General features: G+C 44.4%; 1 protein-coding gene across 2 annotated transcripts in view; it reads right to left on the minus strand.

Moving 5' to 3' along the window:
- Positions 1-25,402, minus strand: part of RECK (reversion inducing cysteine rich protein with kazal motifs) — a 189,318-nt gene that overhangs the window by 111,446 nt on the left and 52,470 nt on the right. For both annotated transcript variants that reach the window (XM_061590670.1, XM_061590671.1), the window contains exons 3-5: positions 19,928-20,002; positions 15,861-15,897; positions 8,652-8,737 (exon numbers count right to left, since the gene is read on the minus strand). In XM_061590670.1, coding sequence (XP_061446654.1) covers positions 8,652-8,737; positions 15,861-15,897; positions 19,928-20,002 — 198 coding nt within the window. The remainder of the gene's footprint in view (positions 1-8,651; positions 8,738-15,860; positions 15,898-19,927; positions 20,003-25,402) is intronic.

The following is a 25,402-nucleotide window of genomic DNA, read 5'->3' on the forward strand; positions in this document are numbered from 1 at the left end:
CCAGTTGAAAGTCCAGCTAGGAACACACACACACACACACACACACATCTTGTTGCCACTACATGTCCTTCACCGTACTATGATAATGGTTTTCAACATGGTTGATTCTGGAGCTTTGGCTAATTTTATGGACTTTGCTGTGGGACTGGAAATCACTATCTGTGACAAGGCAACCCCTATCCCAGTCAAGGCATTGATGGTGCTCCTGTCTTCAGGGTTGGTAGCCCAGGAAACCTTTTCTTTGGTGATAATTGCCCCTCAGGGACATCATGGAAAGTTTTTGACCTGGTTTGGTCACATTTCTCTACTAGCCTAGGAATCACCTGGTTGACCACTCATGACCCTATGCTTTTGTAGAGTCAGTGTACTGTTTCTGATCTGCCTTCATTCAAGACTCGTATCTGCAGCAGTCACTAAAACTGAGGAAACTGTTACCCATATGGAAGACACTTGATCTGTCTACCTATCCAGGATCTCCCAGCCATTGTGACAAGACTTCACATCCATTTCTAAAGACACTAAGATGCCCCCTCACTGGCCGTACGACTTCGTCATTTATTTTCACCTGCAGCTAACATCCTTGTCATATGTATTTATTCCCTTTTTCCCACAGAACTCAAGATCTTATGGGACTACATTCAGGACAACTTAGTATGAATGTTCAGCCTATCATCTACCTCTTCAGACCTCAGTCTTTTTTCCTTGCAGAAAGACTTGAGGTCTGAGCCTCTGCATTGATTACTGGGCACTTAATCAAACAGTCATAAAAAACCAGTAGTCTTTGCCAATCTTCCTGCAATTCTCTGAATATCTACAATAGAGCTGGTGGTTTGCAAAGGTGGACTTATGAGGGGCTTATAATCTAGTGTGAATCTGAAAGGGAGAAGTGGAAGATGGCATTCAGTACCCATAGTGTCATTTAGCCTTAAGCAATTCTTTTGCCACATTCCAGTAATTTCATCAATGATGTGTTCAGGAACATTTTTGACCAGTTTATGTTGGTTTACCTAGATCACATTCTAATTTTCTTGAGATTCTTGCGGAACATGGCCACCACATTCAGTCAGTCAGTCCTGGAATGGCTACCAACAGAGTGGCTGTATGCCAAATTGAGAAACGTGCCTTCAATCAAGAGGAGCTTGAATTGTTGGAGTTCATCAATGCTCTCACTGGTCTTCAGACTGATACCCAGAGAGGGGATGGTTCCCCATAAAGTGGCAACAAGTCTCTGCCCATTATGTATAGAGAATCCGAGGGTTTCTGGGATTCACCAACTTTTAATGCTGGTTGTTCTGCAACTTTTCTCCTTGCCGCATTCCCGAAGAAGCTGCTCCAATTCCAATGAACTTCAGCAACACAGAATTTGTTTATCCAACTGAAGGCTGCCTTCACCTCTGCTCTCATCTTGATGTACTCTGAGCCAAGTTGCCTATATGTGGTGGAAGCTGATGCTATATTTCAGTGATCTTCAACCAGTCTAGACTTGAGACCCACTTCTAACTCCCAACCCACTTTCACATTTGACATACTTTTAAATACTAACAACTCACCACATATCACGCACTGGGGTACTATTTTGTCAATACAAGTGAACCAATATTTCATGTATTATTGGTCAAACTTTTGTACCCTTTTAGTAGGCGTATCATCTCTTTGGGGTTTTTTGGGAGGGTGTCTTTTCAGTGACGTCTGTGGTTGATACTGAGCAAGAAGGAAGTCATAATCAATTATGTCTGCATTTTCTTTTTAAAAAGTGTTTCTATCATTTCCTTGCTTCCTATAACTATTACCACCTCCTTTCTTTCTCTGTCACCTGCTGATGCCTTTTTCTCTCTACCTTCTTGCACTTTTTGCCCTCTGCCACCTGTACAGTCTTTGTTCTCTTTGCCACCTCCTTACACTTTCTCAGTGCTTTCTCTTCTGTCAGTTCCTCTCATCCCACCTTCTTTCACAATTCTTTATCACCAGCTATTTTGCTGTTGCCTCTTTTTCTCTGCTCATGACTTCTTCCACATTCTTTTTATCTACTCTAACTTTTCTATCCTTTCTTTTTCTCACCTTCTTCTACTTCCTTTCACCTTCTGGTACTGCCTCCTTTCTGTCTCCCTCTCACTTTCCTTTTCACTTTCTTCTACCTTATGCCACATTCTTTGCTTCTTTAATTCACCTTTCTGTGACTCTTGTCCCCTCCCTAATGTCAATTTGCCTGAAATTAAAATGAACAGGATTTCTGAGGAAAATTCATCACCCATAGAACCTAACTGAGGTGACAGCTGTTCTTTGCTGCCCCATTGCTGGATGACGAAGTTTGAACAAATTCCCCAGAGTCTCCCATGCTGAAGTAAGATATAGTTAGTTCCAAAACAAGACAGACTGTTGGTCTCACCTGAAAGGTGGTTTTCCCAGGTATTATGCCATCAGGAGGGTATTAGCACCACCTAGTGTCCAGTCTGATTCCAGTCCATTACAGATGAGTTGCAAACAGGAACCATACTCAACTCAAAGGAAACATTAGTTAGAAGGAACACCAACACAACTATAACCCATCTTGACTCCCAACGTAATAACAGGATGATAAAGCAGCCTTAGCAACAGTCAGAAGAGTAATTTAGAACAATGCAACTTGAAAGCATAACACATGCAGATCGCAAACCTCTGGACAGAATAGGCACCCCACCCCTGCAGCAGAGGGCCTTGATGGCATAATAAGTGGGGAAAACACCTTTCAGGTGAGACCGTTTTCCCCAGATAATATGACATCAGGAAGGATACACCAAAGCAGTCCCAGTAGGGTGAGCCAGGGCTGCCTAAGAGGAGGACAATACACACCTTCCGAAAGTGGCATCTGCAGAAGCATAGCAATATACCTTATAGTGCCTACTGAAGGAATTTGGTGTGGACTAACCAGCAGCCCTGCAAATATCTACAACAGGAACATTGGTCACAAAGGCAGCCATAGTGACAGCTGACCTAGTTGAATGGGCTGTAATGTTTTGAGGCACTGGAATTTTGAGGGACTCACAGGCCAGGTGATACATGCATACAGTCAATGTGACAGCATGGAACTAGTAACTCTCCTGCCCAATGTCATTGAGTGAAAGGATATGAATAGAGATTCCATCAGTTGAATGTCCCTAGTCCTGGCAAGGTAGATTTGAAGGGCCCGATGAACATCCAGAGAATGCCAGGCTTTCTCAAGAGTATGGCTTGGATGAGGGCAGAAGGAGGGTAGAATGATGTCCTAGCTGTAATGGAAGGCAGAAGACACATTAGGGCAAAAAGCAGAGCTTGGAAAAGTTACTTTTTTGAACTACAACTCCCATCAGCCCCAGCCAGCATAGCACTGGCTGGGGCTGATGGGAGTTGTAGTTCAAAAAAGTAACTTTTCCAAGCTCTGGCAAAAAGCTGTATCAGTACATAGCACCACGGAATCCTTGTGAAAAATGCATAGGTGGACAAGGTCCCCAGATCAGAAACTCTGCAGGCAGAGGTGATTGCCACAAGGAAGAGCACCTTGAAGGAAAGCAGATGCAGTAGAACAGACTGAAGGGGCTCAAATGTAGGATGTTGCAAGGCCTGCAGGACCTTCTGAAGACTCCAGGATGGAAAAATTTGAGTTACCGTTAGTAACAGAAGAGTCGCCTCCTTGAGGAAATGCTTGACCAGAGGATGTGATCCGAGGGAAGCCTGGCCAGGTCGTGCCAACAAGATGGAGGAGATGGCTGAGGCCTGTCTATGTAGGGTATTAGGCTGCAATCCCATGAAAAGCCCCATATGGAGGAAGTCTAGTAGATGTTCTACCATAGAACCAGAAGGAGAAACCCGACGTTTGAAGCACCACTTGACAAAGGCCGACCATGTGCCTTGGTATATATGAATGATGGAGGGCTGTCTGGATGCCAATATGGTCGTGATGGCATCCTTAGAAAGCTGTGAACTTCTCAAGTGGTGCCGCTCAGCACCCAGGCCATCAGACTCAACCACTTGGGATCCAGATGAAAGACTGGCTCTTGGGAGAGCAGATCTGGTCTCAGAGGAAGATGCCACAGATCCTGAATTGGGAGGTTTAGTAGCTCCAAGGACCATGGTCTGCATGGCCACAAGGGTCCCAACAGAATCACCTGGGCCTGCTCCTGACAGTTTCTTGATGGTCTGTCCCAGTAGAGGAACTGGAGGAAAGGTGTAGAGGAGTTCCCCTGGCCATGGTGTTGAGAGGTGTCGACTGCCTCTGCTCCTGCCTGATGGTACCTTGTGAAAAACCATGGGAGCTATGCATTATGAGTTGAGGCGAAGAGGTCTAATGTAAAAGGGCCAAATCTGAGATGCAGCTGATGGGACACTTCTAGATGCAGCTTCCATTCCCAAGGACAGATCTGCTGCTTGCTGAGCCAGTCTGCCATGATGTTTAATTTGCCATGGAGGCGCACCACCTTCAGGGAGTGTAGATGATGTTCAGCCCATTTGAAAATGAGAGTCAATTCTGCTTGCAGGGCCTTTGATTTTGTACCCCCCTGATGGTTCAAATGTGCCTTCACACTGACGTGTGTCAGCGTGTCAGTCCAGACGAGAACATCAGTCAGCGGAAACTTCTGATAAAAGTGAAGGAGGGCTAGTCGCACCGCTCAAAGCGCCAATAGATTGATGCTTGAGGTTTGCTCTGACAGTGTACAAGTCCCTTGAATGAAGAGGGAGTTGCAGTGGGGGCCCCCATCCAGAAGGCTGGCATCTGTTGTGATCAGGGTCCTGTGCATGGTTACCCTGATAGCCACTGGACCCTCAGAGCTTCCACGGAAGTCCCTGTATAAATCCAAATATTTACTCCAACAGTTATGAAGAACTGCAACTGTTCAGAGAAGCAAACTGGAGCTTTGCATTGACACCCTAGAATTAAATAGGGCAGAAACTCTCACGTAGCTGACAGATCTGAATTCAGCTTAATTCACTTATATTGCTTATTTACACTTTCCCACCACAATGACTATTATTATTATTATTATTATTAATATTACTTTTGTATACCGCCCCATAGCCGAAGCTCTCTGGGTGGTTTACAACAATTAAAAACATTAAAAACAAATACACAAATATACAAATAAGATCCTCCTCAATAAGGCAGTCACTGGATGTTATGAAAGGCAGCCAAAATTTACGCAGAGCTTTGTGAAGGGTTGCAACTGTTCAGAGGAATGACCAGAGCACTGAGCTGAAGCTCATTAGGCAATTCGTATACCCTCTCTACACTGAGCCACCCTAAGGGAGCCATCAGGTTATGAAGGGCTGCAAAAGTTTACACATACAGTTATGAAGGGCTGTAACTGTACCACAGAACAGATTGGAGCTTTGAGTTAGTGCTCATAAGGCAGTTCATATACCTTCACTACCCTGAGGCTCCACAGAGGAGCCACCGGGTTATTTTACAGTCGCCTCTGGAAAGTGCCAGCTGCAGATCAGGCCTTTGGAGAAGAGTTGCCTTTGGAAATGGCCTGCTGCTGTTCACTCCTTGAGAAAACTGGAGCTTTGAGCTGAGACTCATGAGGCCATTCATATAATTTCGCTACACCAAGAAGAGCCACCAGGTTATTCTACTGTTGTCTCTGAACATCCCAGCTGCTACTCAAACCTTGGGAGAACTGGGGCCTTGAGCTAAGGCTCATGAGGCAATTCATATGCCCTCACTACACTGGGGTCCCTTGGAGGAACCAGCAGGTTTTTCTAGTGTGCCTTTAGAAATGGCCTGCTGTTCAAGCCTTGCGACTTTGAAGCCCTGCAGAGGAGCCACCCCGTTGTTCTACTGTTGCCCTTGGGAATAGCCTGCTGCTGTTCAGGCCTAGTAGGAGAGGTAATCAGGTCTCTTAGAAATATTGAGCCTCTGTTGTAGTGACTCCAATAGAAAAGAAAAGGTGGAAATACTGCTCAGCCAAGGTCTATGCCATATCTCCGCCCAAAGGTTCTGAGTGGAAAGACTAGGCCCTTTCAGACAGACTAGGACCAAGTGGGAACAGAGGTACCATAAAAATAGCAAGACACTCCTCAGCAGAGGACTACACCAGCCCTTTCCCAAAACGCAGTGGAGGCTGATAAAAAGCTGCCAATTTCTCTCAACTACAAGCAGGGCTGACATGAAATATTGCTGTTCTGGTGCAATTTCTGAGGAGGGATACTTGGAAGGCACACGTTTGGCTGCCCTGCTTGCCTTAGGACCTGAGATGACCAAAGTGTCACACCTAGGGAGAACTGCCCATCCAAGGTGAAGCCCAAATTGCCATTCAACATTCCTCCCAGTAGGAGATCGATGGAACTGATGACTGCTGAAATTGCTACTGCTGCGTATCACTGAGCTGTGCCTCAATAGTGATATCCATAAAAGCTGCCCAGGATGGTTCAGCCACGGTTACATGCACACAGTAGAGTGGAGCGAAACCAGCCGTTACGTGGATAGATTCCTGATTAATCAACACACACACAGGTAGAGGGGTGCAACGGATTAGCGAAACCAAAAATACCCACACACGGTAGAGGGAAGTGGTTTGACCTCTGAATGCAGCCAAGAAATGCAACCAAGGGCAAAAATAACCACGCACAGTAGGCTGAAATGCAACACACAGTCAACTAAAATGCAGCCAAAGGCGAAAATACTGCACACAGTCAGCGGAAATGCCACCAAAGGCAAGTGTAACCACACACAGTAGAGAAGAGCGGTTAGAGCTTTAAATGCAAACAATAGATGCAGTCAAAGACAAAAATAACCGGACACAGACAACTGCAGCCAAAGGTACTTGAGTGGTTGGCAGAGGGCCAAGTTGTGTATCTGTAGTGACTAGATGTGCCTGTTGAAGTAGTGACATAGCAACAGCATCAAACTGCAGTGATTTCACTCTGAAACACATGCACTCTGCAGGGGGGTGCGGTGATTTCATGCTTAGACATCTGCACATGGTAGAGAGATGCGGTGAACTGATAAACACACACACTGTAGGGAGGTGTGTTTTCAAGCTTAGACACCCATAAACTGCAGAGGGGTGTGATGAAAAGACACTTAGTCTCACACGCATGGTAGAGGGGTGTGGTAAATTGATACTTAGACACACAAACATGGTAGAGGGGTACGGTGAACTGGCACTTAGACACACGCACATGGTAGAGGGGTGCAGTGATCACATTTGGCCCCTGTAGAGAAGTGGGGTGAATTAGGGTGCAAGCCCACACACACAGTCTAGGGGTGCAAAACAGCCCCAACAGCACTTAGTAATTATGCTTTCCTCCTTTTAGAATTAATTATTATTATTTAATTATTATATATATACCCTGAACATGATACTACCTTGAACACGCCCGATCTCGGAAGCTAAGCAGGGTCAGGCCTGGTTAGTATGTGGATGAGAGAGCACCTGGGAATACCAGGGGCCGTAGGCTTAGAGGAAGGCGGTGGTAAACCACCTCTGAATACCTCTTACCCTGAAAACCCTATGAATATATCCAATAGATTCATGGGGTTGCCATAAGTCTCGACTTGAAGGCATATAACAACTATTTTTTATATATATAATATGATATAATTGATAGAATATGTATACCTATATATGCCCCTCAGAGATATATGCCCTTCAGCTAACAGATGTGAGTAGAAAACCAAGAAGGGCTAAAAAACCTTTAATAAAAAAAAGCAGGAAAATTTGAAACAAATTGGCTAAAGGAGGAAAGGAGCTGCCAAAATGATAGGCGATGGAAAAAGGGCGGGAAGGCACCAATAGCCCAGAGCCGCTAAAGGAGGAAAGAAGCTGCCAAAATGGTGGGCAATGGAAGAAGACTGGGAAATCACCAACTGCCCAGAGTCGCTGCTGCAAGCTCCAAAAGGCTCATCTCAGCCTTATCCTAATTAACATGAGCGCGGGGAGGAAGAATGCACTAGCAAGTGCTGCCGCTCTAACAGCCAAGCGCCACCTCTCTGAGATACAAAGGTCTTTCAGGGCCACAGCCTCAAACCCCATGAGGTAAGCCAGCTGGCTCTCTGCTGGTAAGGGCAGCTGGCTCTCTCTGCTAGCGGGGGGGGGTGGGTCTGCAGAGCCGCAGCCGCGAGCCCCACAAAGGCCGGGAGGGAGGAGGGAAGGCGAAGAGGGCTGGAATTTATACTAGGGCTTGGATTTAAAAGCCAAGGAAAGAAAACAGCCCCACACCAAAAAGCACTCCCACACTCCTCACATCACCTACTCCCAGAAAAACATATAATCCTAAACACAGAGAGAAAAACTCACTACAGTAAGGATAAACAGGTCAGCCTCAGACGAAGGCAAGAATGAACTAAGGTCTTGACTCCTGTGCATTCTTGCCTTTGGATGCTAGATGGCGCTATAACCCACGTGACTGCATGCTACCTGGGGAAAACAATGATTTAAAATTAAGATAAGCTCAGTAAATAAGCCCAACATTCACCACAGAAAACATTATCTGCAAAACGATTCCTGGAACAGAAAAGTCTTCAGGAAAATCTTCAGCAAACAGCAGAAGACAACAAGAAGGGGGCCAAAAGATATTCCACATTCTAGGTGCAGCCACTGAAAAGGCCCTTTCCCTTATACCAAAAAGTATGTATCTGCTCTCTAGGCTGGCAAATATCTTACTTTATTCATGCCACATCACAAAGGAAATCTTACCTGTTTACATGCTTGTCGACATTCTACAACAATAGCTAATTCACAGCAACCTAAACCAACCCAGCCATCAGATTTCCTCAAAACACCTTTAAAGGAAAAAAAATTACAGTATCAGTGCAGTATTTATTTATTATTGTCATGTCTACACCACTTTATATTTTTGAGGGGAAAAAATATCAAAGCGGTTTACAACCAACATTAAATCATCAAACAAAACATGACAAAATATTAAAAGAAAACATTACAAATAAAAATCAAATGTAAAAGGCACATTCAAAGCAGCACAATAAAAAAACAGAAAAATAAAGTATTCTCTTAACATAAACATTACAGATAAAAATCAAATACAAAAATACAACAAACTCCACAAAACAGCATTGTTAGTAATTAAAACTGAGATAAGTGCTGCCCTCCATCCCCACCCCACATATATGCAGTGACCTCTCACAAATATGTCCGTAGCCATCCTCCGCATGCAAGCCCCACTCTGATTCATTCCCACCAAACATACAGATAACAAATCTCCAGCCAACCAATAATTAAGGAGCAAATGTTAGGTCTACAAAAATACATAGCAGCATCAAGCACCATTTACAACTCATTTGCCCACTTCCATCTAGGGCACAATAATGTTTATACAAACAGCAATGAAATCCCTCCTTCCCTCTCTCACCTAGGTAAGGCTGTACTCTATACCATTTCAGTCTCTCACACTGAGTGGTACTGGACAACTTTGAAACAAACTGAAACATGACAACTGAGATTCTCACTCTGGGCAGCAAAAGCACAGTTCCAACTACCACCCAATAATACAACAACACTCGTTTTCTCCTACCAGATAATACATCCAATAGTACAAAATTAAAGGGGGTGATGCCCTCACAGAGACCCTAAAAGGTCTGCACTGCAGCAACCTTCTTAGTTGATCTGTGGGCTGGGCACAAGACAATTAGCCACAGGTGTTTCCATGCTCCTCCTCTGGAAAAAGGTATGTGGGAGGGCTTTATCCTATACTAGCAGACAACATAAAGTGGAGCACTATTGTAATAGGAAATTTTGTTCCCATTCCAAATAAGAACTACAAGCCTTCACATGTTTCACGTTAAGCATTCATAACAACATATTGAGGTTTTTCAATTGTTTGACAGGTATACTTGAAAAGCACAAATATTTTTCAGAGGAAGCCCAGAAGAGGCTTGCTAGTTACAAAATGTCCTGATTAAAGCAGCTCATTCGTAAAGTATGATTATGGACGTTATTTAACATTTCTTACAAAAATTTCCTGTAGAAGGGCTATGTTCTAAGGTTTCAGTAGATGTCCTCTACAGTTTTGTATAGTCACTTAAGAAATATCACAATTAACTAGAGGCTCTATATTTGTGGGGAGAACATAAATGAGGATTTATGTCACAACGTGTTGACCTGCCTTATTTATTTATAAGGCATAGGTATCCAAAAGCAATCAGACCCCTGACCAATGCTCTCCTATTACTGAATTACAAATGGTACTTTGTAATTTTGTTCTGTATGATACTTTATTTTGAAACACTGAAACTCAAAATCAATTACTGTAAGGTGACATTGGTTTTTTGTGTTGGGAAATGTTCAGAAGAAACATAAAAAACTGAAACATGTTGCTTGCATAGGCATTCAACTCCCACACATTAATATTTGGTAGAGCCACCTTTCGCTGCAATAACAGCTTTAAGCCTTTTGGGGTAGGTAAGTACCAGCTTTGCACACAGGGTCTGAGGGATTCTGGCCCATTCTTCTTGGTAAATTCACTCCAGGTCGTTCAGGTTGGTTGGAGAGCACTTTTCAAAGAGCACCACAGATTCTCAATGGGATTGAGATCAGGACTTTGACTGGGCCACTGTAGGAGGTTCACCTTTTTGTTCTTGAGCCACTCCAATGTTGTTCTGGCTTTGTGCTTGGGATCATTGTCCTACTGAAAGGTGAATTTCCTCCCAAGCTTCAGTTTTTCAGTGGATTGAAGAAGGTTCTCTTGTAATATTTCCCTGCATTTTGCTCCATCGATTCTTCCTTCGATTTTAACAAGATGCCCAGTCCCTGCTAATGAGAAGCATCCCCACAGCATGATGCTGCCACCACCATACTTCACTGTAGGGATGGTGAGTCTTGAGGCATGGGCAATGTTAGGTTTGAGCCACACATAGAGCTTTGAGTTTTACCCAAAAAGCTCTATCTTGGTCTCATGTGACCACAAAATCTGTTCCCACATCGCAGCTGACGCACTCTCATGCTTTCTGGCAAACTCCAGACTTGCTTTCAGGTGGTACTTTTTGAGTAACAGCTTCTTTCTTGCCACCCTCCCACACAGGCCAATGTTATGCAGAGCTCTTGATATGGTTGACTGGTGCACCATTACTTCACTCCCAGCCACTGAACTCTGTAACTCCTTCAAAGTGATTGTTGGCCGCTCTGTGGCTTCTCTCACAAGTCTCCTTCTTGTTTAAGTGCTGAGTTTTGAGGGACGGCCTTTGCTTGGTAGTGCCTGGGTGGTGTGATTCAGCTTTCACTTCCTCAATATTGATCCAACTGTGCTCATTGGGATATCCAAACACTTGGATATTATTTTGTACTCTTTTCCTAATCTATGCATTTATATTACATTATCTCTCACTTCTGTAAAATACTATTTGGTCTTCATTTTCTTTCAGATCCACAGCCTGACCAATGATCCCTCAACAGCGGGGGTTTTATCCTGACAATGTGACAGCAACCTTAATGGTTCACAGGTGGAGGCGAATGGTAAGGTAACTGTGTCCTCAATAGGGCAATTTCTTTCATCTGTGTAAACTGGGAGCTTCCGCAGCACAGGGATTGAATACTTATGCAACATATTTCAGTTTTTCATGTTTCTTACAAACATTTCCCAACATAAAACCAATGTCACTTTACAATAATTGATCTTGAGTTTCAGTGTTTCAAAAGAAAATATCATACAGAACAGAATTACAATGTACCATTTGTAATTCAGTAACATGAGAGCATTGGTCAAGGGTCTGATTACTTTTGCAAGGTACTATAATTGAAAAAGTATATACTTCCATTTTTTTTGCAACAGTGAATATATGCCAATACTTCTCAGAATGTGGTAGATTATTTCAGTGATGTATGATTGTGCAGATGAATTTTTTAAAGTATTTATTTATTATTTGATTTATATCCACCCTTCCTCCCAGCAGCAGCCCAGGACAGCAAACAAAAGCACTAAAAACACTTTAAAACATCATAAAAACAGACTTTAAAATACATTAAAACAAAACAACTTTTAAAACATTTTTTTAAAGCTTTGAAGACATCTTTTTAAAAAGGTTAAAAAACTTTTTTTTTTCAAAAAAGGTTTTAAAACATATTAAAGAGCAATTCCAACACAGAAGCAGACTGGGATAAAGTCTCAATTTAAAAGGCTTGTTGAAACAGGAAGGTCTTCAATAGGTGCCGAAAAGATAACAGAGATGGTGCCTGTCTAATATTTAAAGGGAGGGAATTCCACAGGGTACATGCCACAACACTAAAGGCCCATTATCTGCAGGAGGCCCTCACCTGCAGAGGGCAGTGATTGACTGGGCATATAAGGGTTAAGACGGTCTTTCAGGTATCCTGGTCCCCAGCTGTATAGGGCTTTGTACACCAAAACTAGAACCTTGAACTTGGCCCAGTAGCAAATGGTCAGCCAGTGCAATTCTTTCAGCAGCGGGGTGACATGCTGGCGATACTCTGCCCCAGTAAGCAGTCTCACTGCCGCATTTTGCACCAGCTGCAGCTTCTGGACCAACCTCAAGGGCAGCCTCACATAGAGCGCATTACAGTAATCCAGCCTGATGGTTACCAGTGCATGGATAATAGTGGCTAGGCTATCAGGGTCCAGAAAAGGCACTCATAGCCACAAAGATAGGAGCATCCCTAGACTACAGATCTGCTCTTTCAGACCCCATCCAAAGCAGGAAACTGACCAATTATCTGAACTCAGGAACCACCAACCCACAGCGCCTCTGTCTTGCTAGGATTCATTCTCAGTTGATTGGCCCTCAGTGCCTCCGATACCCATCTCATCAAGTTGGCCCAGAAGGATACCATGGTCAATGGTATCAAAAGCCGCTGAGAGATCAAGTAAGAGTAACAGGGTTGCACTCCCCATCATTCTCCCGATAAAGGTCGTCCATCACGGCAACCAAGGTTAATTCAGTCCCATAACCAGGCCTGAACCCAAACTGGAACGGGTCAAGATAATCTGTTTCATCCAAGAGTATTTGCAATTGGTGCGCCACAACCCTCTCAATCACCTTCCCTAAAAAGGGGGTATTTGCAACCTGTCAGTAATTGTTACAGACCAATGGGTCCAGGGTGGGCTTTTTCAGGAGCGGTCGGATCTCCGCCTGTTTCAGGATGGCTGGAACCACTCCCTCCCCCCTCAATGATGCATTGACCATACCCTGGATCCACTCGGTCAAACCCCTTCGGCAAGTTTTAATAAGCCAAGAAGGGCAAGGGTCGAGAGGACACGTTGCTGGCCACATCATTGCAACCACCTTGTCTATGTCATCAGGCCGTATTAACTGAAACTGTTCCCAAGAAGTTGCAGCAGACGTTCCACTGGACACCTCATTGGGGACTACAGTAGGTGTGGACGGGGCATCAAGACTGCTACAGAGGCAAGCAACTTTACCCTCAAAGTGCCTTGCAAATAATTCACAGTGGGCCTAAGGGGTCTAACACTCCATTCCCTGGAGTTGATGTCAACAGATCCCTGACAATATGGAAAAGCTCCACTGGATGGTTAATTGAGGATGCAATGGAGACAGAGAAGTGGGCCTTCTTCACCACCCTCACCGCCACACAGTAGGCATTGTTATGATGTTTTACTCGTGCCCAATCAGCCTCACAGCACGTCTTTCGCCACTTCCAGCCTGTTTCATTGCCCTTAGCTCCCTGGTGTACCAAGGTGCAAATCGGGCTCCCCAATGCCAGAGAGGGTGCTCGGGGGCGACCGTGTCAAGAGCCTGACGCGCCTCACTGTTGCACAGCGTGACAAGGGCTTCAACAAAGTCACCTGCACTATCTACTGGGAACTCCCCCAGGGCATTCAGGAATCTTATGGATTCCGTAAGTCTCCGGGGCAGACCATCTTAATCTGTCCACAACCCCTGCAGGGAAGGATCGGAGCTACAAGTCTAAACTTCACCAGGAAGTGGTCTGACCATGACAATGGGGTGACATCCATCCCCCTATCTCCAGACCATCCCTTCTTCCATCTGGAGCAAAAAACAAGTTGAAGGTGTGGCCTGACCTATGTGTCGGGCCAGTAACAACTTGAGACAGCCCTATGGTCGTCATGGAGGCCATGAAGTCCTGAACTCTAGAGGCAACCTCAGCATGGACATTGAAATCACCCAGGACTATCGTTCTGGGCTCCTCCAATACCACAGCCAAGATGGCTTCCATCAGCTCAGTCAGAGAAGCTGCTGGGCAGCAGGGTGGATGGTACACCAGCAGCAACCCTAGTTTAGTGTCTCCTTGGCCTGACACCAGATGCAGTCTCTCACAGCCAGCTCCAAGACAGAGTGGTTTCCTGGTGACAGAGATGGAAGTTCTGTAGACCACAGCAACTCCTCCCACCGTCCCTTGCAGCCTGTGCTGGTGTTGCACAGAGTATCCAGGTGGGCAGAGCTGGGTCAGATCAACTCCTCCCAGCTCACCCACCCAGGTCTCGGAAATACACACCAAATCGGCACCTTCATCCACAATCAAATAATGGATGAGTATGGTCTTATTGTGTACCGATCTGGTGTTAAACAACAACACACTCAGGCCAGTAAGCACAGCAGATACACAACGAGGAACCCATCCATGAGAGGAGTGGGAAGGAGAAAGAAGGCACAGATAACGCTGCCCTCGTCTTCTATGGTAATTCACCCCCATGGCTATACTTCCCTCTACCCGTGATCACTGAAAGCAGGGTGCCATCACCCATATCTCTCCTTACTAAGACTCCTCCTAAGCACCTGATATGGGCCCAGCAGGAGCCCACCAACAAAACCTATCTGAGCCTATTATCCCAGTAGGCCTTTCCAAGAATTGGGAACAGTCAGACCCACTCAATATTTTTCACACAGGGCACATCTACTCCTCCCTTGTCTCACACCCAGGAAGGGCCAGCCTTCTGCCAGTTACAGACTCTCACTGTGAAGGTATCTGGCAACTTTCTCCTATTATTCGGTTCACTGCACAGGCCTCTCACCCTGCGCAGAAACTACACTACCCTCCCCACTACCAATCTCCCCCAGATTGGTTAGGAAAAAAGAGAAATAGAAGAGGGTAGCACCATCGTCCTCAGGACTCCCTAAGGGGCTCCCCAAGGGCAGCTGGGCTTTTATGCCTCCTGACCCAGCCAGCAGCTGATGCAAGAAGTTTCAAGATTAACTGTAACCTCTCTCTGGAGCCAGGGTCAGGCAGGGAGTCCCAGTCCTTGCAGTACTTACCAGGGACGTCAGCTGTCTCAAAAGACAGCAACCCAGAAGAGCAAGCAGCAAGCACCCAGATACTCAGAGACTCACTCCCAGGGCAAATCTTCTTCAGTCCCCCTAGTGCTGCAGCAATTCCCTGCAGCTGTAATTCTTGTACAGTTTTGTTATGACCTATGGTCTAAACAAACACAAGTATATTTAAATAAGGCTGCAATCCAATACACACTTACCTGGAAGTAAGTCCCACTGAACCCAATGGAGCTTACTTCTGAGTAGACGTGATGGATTGCAGCCTAATTTAGGATCTTCTGAGCTGATTAATGTTTCCTCAGTCCTACACTGATCCCATAGGCATGTCTTGCCAATGGGGAAGGGGCGAGGATCACATCCTTTTAGTACACTATAATCAATTAACAATGCAATCCTATGCAAGTCTACTTAAAAGCAAGTCCTATAGTGGTTAAGGTGTTGGACTATGACCTGGGAGACCAGGGTTTGAATCCCCACACAGCGACGAAGCTCACTGGGTGACCTTGGGCCAGTCACTGCCTCTCAGCCTCAGAGGAAGGCAATGGTAAAGGCAACCCCCTCTGAATACCGCTTACCATGAAGACCCTAAGTCTTGAAGGCAGTCCTACACACACACAATGAGTTTAATGGTACTTATTCCCAGGTAAACGTGTATAGAATTGTAGCCTAATGTAGTATTATCTCTTACCTGGCAAAGAAGAATTTATACAGTCCCAAACTTCTCCCTGAAAAAAAAAATTATATTTTACAATTACTAAGTTGGCCATATGGGATGGCAGGCATTTAATAACTGCATGAAATCAAAATAAATATTTATATGTGGCTGATTAGCACTTTTAAATGCAACAGATGACCTCATCTAGAGTATCCAGTTTTGGATACTGGTTCTTTGGACCAGGCCTTTGACTGACCTCTTGTATTTAAAACTGTGTGTCTCATTTCCTGGGCAGTACCTGCAAAAGGGCACACAGCAAGTGGCTGAGCACCTGAATGAGGCGGTGGGACCACCACAGGAAACAGCAGCAGTTCAGGAGGGGTGATGGCAGAAATCGTTTCTGTCTTCAATCTACAGAAACAGGAGGGGTTCAGCCATCCTAAGTACAAAATGAGGAAGAGCAGAACCAAACTTCATATTGTGTTACTAAGCCTATTTGGGCTCCTGATCATACATTATATTGGTTTAATATGTGTAACACATCACCATTGAGGCATGGAATTTTAAGATCTTGGGCCCAGGATTTCCAGACGAAAGTCAGCATGCTAAACAACTGGAGGTATAGTGATACTGTAAGAGCACAATCCAACTCATATTTACACTGGACTGCAGGAAGTTGGACATGGCAGACCCCCAGCTTAGCCAGCAGTGTCCCAGCTCAGCCAGGCAGAAGCTCAGCCATGGTGGAGCTGGGACCCTGCTAGCTCAGCCATGGTGGAGCTGGGACCCTGCTAGCTCAGCTGGGGGTCCGCCAGGGAAACCCAGCCCAGTGGAAGGGGTGCCAGCAGAAGCCGGTGGAAGACCCAAGAAAGAGGTGTCCGTGCGGCATGTTGGAGGAGGGGCCAGGGGAGACTTATAAAACATCCAACTCCCTTTCAGAGCACTCCTGTGGGTCCCAATCCAGGCCAAAGTTACACTGGGAAAAAGGTTGGTCTAAGAAAATAATTAAAATGGAGGTCTATGGCGAGTGCTTACTTCCCGGTAGGGATATTTGTGAGAGCCAGCTTTCACTTTCTGGTCCCTAGGGGCACACAGCTCCTGGCTGAGCCCGCGTTCAGGCAACCCGGCAGCTCCTGAATGCAAAATGAATGCCACGGACCTTCCCTCTGGCTCCTCCTCTGCCAGCCCCCCCTCCGCTGGCTTCCCATGAGTTGGATTGTTCTGCCTGACTCCTGTTAATAAAAATAGCTGGTTGTATACCCAGGTTTGTTTTCTCTGTCGTACTTGCCAAATCTTTGTACTTTACGGCAAAACTAAAGCAGCTAAAGTGGCATGCTCAGGGTGCCAGCCAAACTGGGCATTTGGATAACTGGGATTGGGAGGGGAGGGAACCCAGAGCAATAAAAACAAAATTCTGGTCCTGGCATATAACAGCATTCTCCCTCAGCTCCAGGGTTCTGGACTACATGGAAATGCTTATAAGTATTCACTAATAGGCAAAAAACCTTGCGGTTTAAGAACATACCTATAGCCCACAGATATTTCTACCAAACTTTAAAAAGCAGGGAAATTGGGCAGCTATAGTGAATGCACCAGGGGAGCAGGAGCCCTGGCCTCCTCTCTGAGATATCGTACTGCCCTACAAATTGGTCAAAATGCAAACACAATTTGGGTTGGTCTTTCACAGTCCAATCCACTTCCTGTGTAGCTTGGAAGAATTTGGTAACATGTGCCTCTGAGCATATGGTGAGTGGTGGCAACGCTTGCCATCTCCAAAGATAGAGAATTATATTTTTGTATGTTTGTTGGTGTTCTTCTTACTTTGCTTCTCTCCTGTGTTATTAATGTTTCTACAGAGAATCTAAACCAGAAAATTTTATTTCCCTCATTATTCATCCCAGAAATCTGTGTCAAATTTATTTTATTAATTTCAAAGCCTTTTTATTGGTCTGCCTGCAGGAAGAGGAACATTGCGCTGCCAGGGAGGGAGAGCCCCTCGTCGTCTGCTGCTGCTGTGCTGCCTCCCCTGGCGGTCACCACCACCACCACCCTTCCTGCTGGACTGCTGCTATTAACAGCTGCCACGCCCTGCAGGACCAGGTCCCAGCTTATTTCATCGTTGCCGCTGCACTGCGCGAGGAGAGTCTTCGGCGTGGGATATTGTCGCCGGATGTATGCTGTATGGTGTGAATGAGATTGGTGTGTGTATGTATGTGAGTCGTTGCTTGTTTTAACTACACTTTAATTGTATTTTATTGTATTTTAATGCTATTTAATTATTTGTTCTGTTGAGTTTGCTATTTATTTCTATGTTTTTGTATTTTATGTTGCTGTTTTACTCTTATGTACACCGCCCAGAGAGCCTTTTGGCTTTGGGCGGTATAGAAATTAAATTAAATACAAATAAATAAATAAATGGTGAAGACAGCCTTTTGTGTTTCAAATTGGAGGTTATGTTCTATTTCTATTTTGGGTGCATTAACTTTTAAACTGCAGCAGATGAAGGTCAGAGTATGAGGCAACGTCAGTATTAGGATTACAGATACTCTGTGAACATGGCTGATTTTTAATGAATTTCAACAGATTATGAGAACAGAGAAAAAAGTCTAAAAGGGCTCTGAGGTTTTTCTCTCTCTTTTTAGACTTTGAACTCTCGATTCTCTCTGACTGTTTTGTGTATCGCCATGAAAATTGACAGGGTTGTTAAGCAAGCGTTTCTGAGTTCAGGACTGTAAGTTTTGTTAGGGTTTTTTTTGAAATGAGCTTATGGGAAGCATCAGAATGGCATAGGGTATTTTCCATTTAACATTGCGGAATGTGACAAATCCCCGCTCGCTATAGTATACAGCCACTCTTGTGGCTGTATAATACACCTGATGATCATCAATGTAGAGTAAACTATAATGGGTTTTAAAAATGGAATACCATAGTCGTAAAGACCATGTAGGCCCATTTAATCACGTGTTAGTCTTCCATATTTAGCATATAAATCCAAGCAATAGGATATTGGGATGACATAAAACCTCATAATATTTTATAATTACAAAGGATGCAATACAAATAAACACATATTTTACTTTTAAATTTTCATGTTCCAGCTGCTGCCCCCCACTTTGAACGTGGTCATTTAATCGCTGGGGGGCATTTTGGGGAGGGGAGCACAGAAGGAGAAGGAATGGTTAATCCTTCCCAAGTGCTTCAATCCCCCTGAAAATCCCCCCAAAGCAAGTACGGATTTTAAAAGCCTCCACGTGTGACAATGGAGGCTTTTAAAAAGCCTAATTGCTGTGCGTGGACAATTGGGAGGGTTACTTCTGGGGAACAAAGAGCTAACCCTTCGAACACACCCCAAATTGTCCCAGCACAACAATTACACTTTTTAAAAGCCTCCAATGCCACTAATAGGGGCTTTTAAAAAGCCTGTCATGGCCAAGGATGGAAAGGGAAAAAGTGAGTGTACTGTCCACATGCACTGCAGCCCTCCCCCCATGCAGTAATTATGCTTTTTAATCCATGCAACAAACGCAACAATAACAACAAAATAGTAAATTAGAATAAGATGAGAATAGAGAGAGAAGGGAAAGGGAGTGAGAAGGAGTCTTTTTTCAATTCACAGGAGTATCACGAATACCTTTATATTTGGCTAGGGATTGAATTCAGTATAGGCTTGCCATTTTGTTAGGTAAATATCTAATTTCTGTAATCTCCAACATGTAGCTATTTCATGTATGGCAGGGGCAGCCAACGTGGTGCTCTTTAGATTTTTTTGTACTACAACTCCCACCATCCCAGACCATTGGTCTTGCTAGCTGGGACTGATGGGAACTGTAGTCCAAAATACCTGGAGAACACCATGGTCACTATCCAACATGCCAAAGCGCTACAAGGGGAGAGAACTGGGGCGGGAGGAGAAGGAGAAAAGGGAAGGAAAAGGGGGATGGGAGAAAGGAAGAAAAGGCGAGAGATAATTTAACGTTTTGGGTGGGGGCTGAGAATGTAGCCCACAGAAGGTTTCCTGTGAGGACATGCAGCCCTCAGGCTAAAAATGGTTCCACAACCCTGCTTTAGTCTTATGTTTCACCAGACACAATTATACCAACCATTGATTCTGGACAATATTCAGGTGCACGTTGTAACAGGTGTTTCAAATGAGAATCACTCTTAGATGTCAAAATCTGTCAAAGTATTTAAAAAAGAAATAGAGCATAATTAGAAAAAATTAATTATTTCCCCCCTAAAAACTTAATATACTTACTCAGAAATCCCATCAAGCTAAAGGCTTTTTAAACATATTAAGTGGTTTGAAACTTCTCAACAGTGACTTCCGGGAAGGATTGCTTCGCTTGTGCCTGCCTCTGAGACGAGCTCTCATCTCAGAGGAAGCTTTTTCAGTTTTAAAACCAGTCAAAAGGTTTTTTTTGACTGGTAAAAACTTTCTCCCAGGCAAGGGAGAAACGAAGAGATCATCCACAAGCTTCGTTGTGTTTGTTGGGGGACTTGAATTCATTAGGATCGCCTATGAACAAAGGACCAGCCAGCAACGTCGGACGGAGCCAGGGAATTTCAAGCAAGCTCAAACTGATTAAGCGAGACGTTTTTCTTTTCTTCAAAGAAAAACAGATTTTAACAGGCAAGCATTCTTCTATCTATCCTTATCATTTGGCTTAAATTGCTGCAGTAAAAGAGATTTGTTAAAAGAATCAGCAGTAAAGAATCCCTGGGTGAGTTATAACTTTTCTCTTTTATACACGGAATTAAGGCGGAAGGAAATCGAAATAGCTTATCTTTGTTTTTATTGCAAAAAGCTGGCCTGGAATTGAGCATTATAAAGATACAAACGGATGAGAGATATCTAATCTGAGGAGAAAAATTTTGATTTATATGAACTTTTGAGTATTATATGTCTGGGACTATTTTTTCTGGTCTACTTCATTTTGACGAATCTGCTTGTTCTTTATGCCACTAATTATTTGGATGCTGTGAACTAAATTTGTTTTGCATTCTTGGACACATAAGAGATAAGGCAGTTTGTGCTGTCTACATTATGATGTCATCAGGTTTGGAATATTAACTCTTTTGTTGCTGGAAAAAGAAATAAATTGCTCTTTGCTTGGGAATAGTGCTATATTGGAAATTGAAGGGGTTTTTTTTCTTCTCGGTTTTAAAAATGACAATTAAGAAAGTGGCTGAGACCCTGGATGTAAATATGTTTCAGAAAATAATGGATGAGATTGAGATAACGAAACAAGAACTGAGACACGGCAAACAAGAGATGAAAATTGAATTTGGCAATATGAAGCAGGAGCTGAAAGAAATAGGGGATTTTATGAGAGAGGAGGTTGATGAGATCAAAGATATAACTAGACAAGCAATAGAAGAAGAAAGAAAAATTAAAGGGAAGATGCAAGTCCTGGAGATTGGAACAGATATATCAAATGTGGAACTGGAAAAAGATTTGGAGTTTATGGACCTTAGAGATAAAGATTACTGTTTGGAATTCAGCATTGTCCCTGAAGAAATTGATGAAGATATCAGAGATAAAGCTATCAATGTTTCAAAAAAATTTCTGGACTGGAATGATGTGATGGAGCTTGAAATAGAGAAAATTTATACAATTAATTACAGATACGTGACAATGGAAAAACTCTCAAGAGATGTGCTAGTGTATTTTGTAAAAAAGAGGAACAGAGATATGACTTTACAACAACATTTCAGTAACACATTCAGAATTGATGGCAAGGAAATATTTGTGAGGAAGGAAATTCCCATCAGACTCTTATTATATGATTATGACTATGACAGCAAGATTATTATGGATGCAAGGATGGAAGATGGAAGATGGAATTAATACTGATAATGGAAGAATGGCTATTGAAATTACTGGACCTAGCAGACTTGATGAGATGGATTAATTGACATGTTTATTTGGAGAAAAATCGATGGATATATTTCTCAAGGAGTGGAAACCTCTATTTGACTTTTTGCGGAAAGAATAAAGTGATGTTAATGAGATTTGATGATTAATTAAGATAACTACTGGAGAAAAGTGATTTTGTAATATATTAAGAGACAGGTTTGTTATATATTATAGACCTATAACTGATCTGCGACAAATCGGAAGTCAACATTTTATTTTATTGTATTAGTTATTGTTTTTTTGTTTTGTTTTGTTTTGTTTTTTGAAACTTTGAATAAAAATTAATGATAAAAAAAGAAACTTCTCAACAGCATTTCTTCTTAAAAATGTCTGTCACATAGATACTCTCATTCTAGATTAGTTTTAAAATACATGGCAGTAAATGAGAAAGACTGGTATAACTGTAGAGGAGAAGGTACAATTTGTACCTACTGTAAACGGTGTTTCTTCATGGATGACAAGAGGTCTCCACGGGGGTACTATAGCTCCCCCTACAGCTTGAAGACAGGAAATGTTTTTGCTCCTCCCTTCCTGCTGAGGCTCAGTTTTCATTCTTGTAAAGCTCTGCCAACAGCCTCAGCTCATCATAGAATATATAACACATTGAAAAAACACAATAGGTGTAAGAACATGGAAACACTTAACTAGTCTGGGAGAGTCCCAGAAATGTGTGTAGTCGTGGCACCCCATAATATCGTCCCATATAGCCAGCCAGGTTAGGGAGGGCCGTGGAGACCTCTTGTCATCCATGAAGAAACACCGTTTACAGTAAGTACAAACTGTACCTTCTCTCATGGATGACAGACGTCTCCACGTGGGACGTACTAAAGCTACGACCTAGGGTGGGTCAGGTGGAGGCAGGACCTGTTGGAGAACACTGCGACCAAATGAAGCCTCCGCTGATGCATAAAGATCAAATTTGTAATGCCGAGTAAAGGTAGACAGGGATGACCAGGTGGCTGCCCTACAAATTTCTTCTATGGAGGCATTAGTGGAGAAGGCCGCCAAAGTAGCGGCTGATCTGGTGGAATGAGCCATAAAGTTCAATGGAGAAGGCTGGCACAGAGCTTCGTATGCTAGAGATATACACGCTTCAATCCAACTAGCCAAGGTATTTCGTGAGACCTTGTTTCCTAAAGTAGACGAATGGAATGATACAAGCAAGGAGTCACATGTACGAAAGGACTCAGTTCTAGAAAGGTAGACTTTCAGAGCACGTCTAACGTCTCAGGAGTGCCACGCTCTTCCTCGGGGATGAGAGGGATTAGGACAAAAGGAAGGTAGGATTATTTCTTGCTGCCGATGGAATAGTGAGTTCACTTTGGGAACAAAGGCTGGGTTAGTTCGTAGCACCACTTTATCTTTATGGAATGTACACAGATGTACACAGATGAGAGGGCTTGCAGCTCAGATACTCTGCGAGCTGAGGTGATACCTACGAGGAATATCAATTTGAAGGACAGGACCCTGAGAGGAACGGATGCAAGCAGCTTGAAGGGAGGTTTCTGAAGAGCGCTGAGGGCGGTATGCAGGTTCCATGATGGAAATCTATGCAGTACTGGAGGACTTAAGGCAACAGCTCCTTGCAGGAACTTTTTGAGAAGAGGATGTGCAGCCAGAGGAGTATTGCTGGTAGGTAGCAGGATGGATGAGAGAGCCGATGTTTGTCATTTTAAAGTATTTGGCCGCATGCCCTTTTTCAGACCGTCTTGTAAGAATTGCAGAACTTGAGCGACTGCTGCTGACTCTGGAGAGATAGTTTGTGTGGCGCACCAGGAGGAGAAAGCTTTCCATGTAGATTGATAGCTTTTAATGGTGGAAGGGCGTCTCGCTGACAGGATGGTATTCACCGCTTCTGAGGAGAATCCTAACGCTAACAGCCTATTGCGCTCAATCTCCATGCGGTTAGTCTGAGCCATTGTGGGTCCGGGTGTAGGAGAGGACCCTGATGGAGCAGGTCATGTCGTGCCGGTAGATGAAGCGGCGGGCCTTGTGCCAGGTGAACTATGTCCAAGAACCAGGGACGTCTCGGCCAATAGGGGGCCACGAGGACCATGTGAGCTGCTTCTGTTCTGATTTTCTTCAGTACTCTGGACAGTAAGGGAGTCGGTGGGAAGGCGTAGAGGAGGCCTTTTGGCCAACTTACTACCAGAGCATCTTGTCCTTCTGCTCCGCGACCCCTGAATTGGGAGAAGAATCTCTTTGTATGGTGATTGTCATCCTAAGCGAATAGGTCTACTTGGAAGTTGCTGAACTTCACTTGGAGAGACTGGAATACTTCCACATTCAGAGCCCACTTGCCTGGGAAGAGCTGCTGTCTGCTCAGCCAATCCTCCGTTATGTTCAGGCGACCCTGGATGTACTCTGCTGAAATTGAGGACAGGTGTCTTTCTGCCCAAAGTAGCATTGAGGTAGCCTCTAGGTTCAGAGTCCTTGAGCGGGTACCTCCTTGTTTGATCAGGTAAGCACGAGTCAACGTCGGTGCGAATGAGGACGTCCGGAAAGGCGAGGATTGGCGCGAAGTGCCGAAGAGCTAGGTGTGCTGCCCTTAACTCTAACCAGTTGATGTTTCTGGTCGCCTCTGCTGTCGACCAGCGTTCTTGAACATATTGCCCCTGGCAGTGTGCTCCCCAACTGTGGAGGCCGGCGTCGGTGGTGATGACTGTTTGGGGAGGATCCTATAGTGGGACTCCTTTCGATAGGTTCCATATTTCCGACCACCAGGTGAGGGAGCATTTGACCAGAGATGGAAGGAGAACATGATGATGGTTGTGTAGTGCAATGTCTGACTGGAACTGAAGTAAAAAGGTTTGAAGTGGGTGGGAGTGCAGGCGCACCCAGGGAGTGATCCCTATTGCTGATGCCATCATGCCCAGTAGTTTGGCAAGCGACATCACGTCTGGGGATCAAAGTTGGGACAAAGTAGTTGCTAGTGAGGCAATGTTCTGGACCCTCTGTGGCGACAGGGAAATGAGCTGTTGAGCCGTGTCTATAGTCGCCCCAAGGTGGAACAGCTGCTGAGAAGGGCATAGATGGCTCTTTGGGGAATTTATGAGAAAGCCATGACCTTGCAAGAAGTCTAGTGAAACGTGGACATCCTGTTGGGCTTGATAGAAGGAATTGGACAGGATGAGGAGGTCGTCTAAATATGGGTATATGTGTAATCCTTGCATCCGAAGACCTGCTACTAACGTCACCATGACCTTGGTGAATAGTTGTGGAGCTGAAGCCAGACCAAAGGGAAGGGCCCTGTATTGAAAGTGGCGGCCGTTGTAATAGAAGCGGAGTAATCGCCTGTGAGATGGCAATATGGGGATGTGCAGGTAGACCTCTTTTAAATCTATTGAAGCCAGAAAGTCCCGTGGAAGAAGAGCTTCTCGGATGGACGTAAGGGTCTCCATCCTGAAGGTTCTCTGGGTCACAAATTGATTTAAGAATTTGAGGTCGAGTACCCCGTGCCAGGATCCGTCCTTTTTCCCGACCAAGAAGAAGATGGAGTAAAGACCTGAGAAAACCTCTCCTGATGGTACTTCTTCTAGGGCGGAGATATCCAACAGGTGATGAATCTCGCCTAAGATTGCTTGGTGTTCTTTGATGGAAGTGGCTAAGGGAGAGGGAAGGAATCTGGTGGGCGGGTACTCTGTAAGTTCTATCCAGT

This window comes from Rhineura floridana, chromosome 11, assembly GCF_030035675.1.
Source record: "Rhineura floridana isolate rRhiFlo1 chromosome 11, rRhiFlo1.hap2, whole genome shotgun sequence".
Taxonomy (NCBI): domain Eukaryota; kingdom Metazoa; phylum Chordata; class Lepidosauria; order Squamata; family Rhineuridae; genus Rhineura; species Rhineura floridana.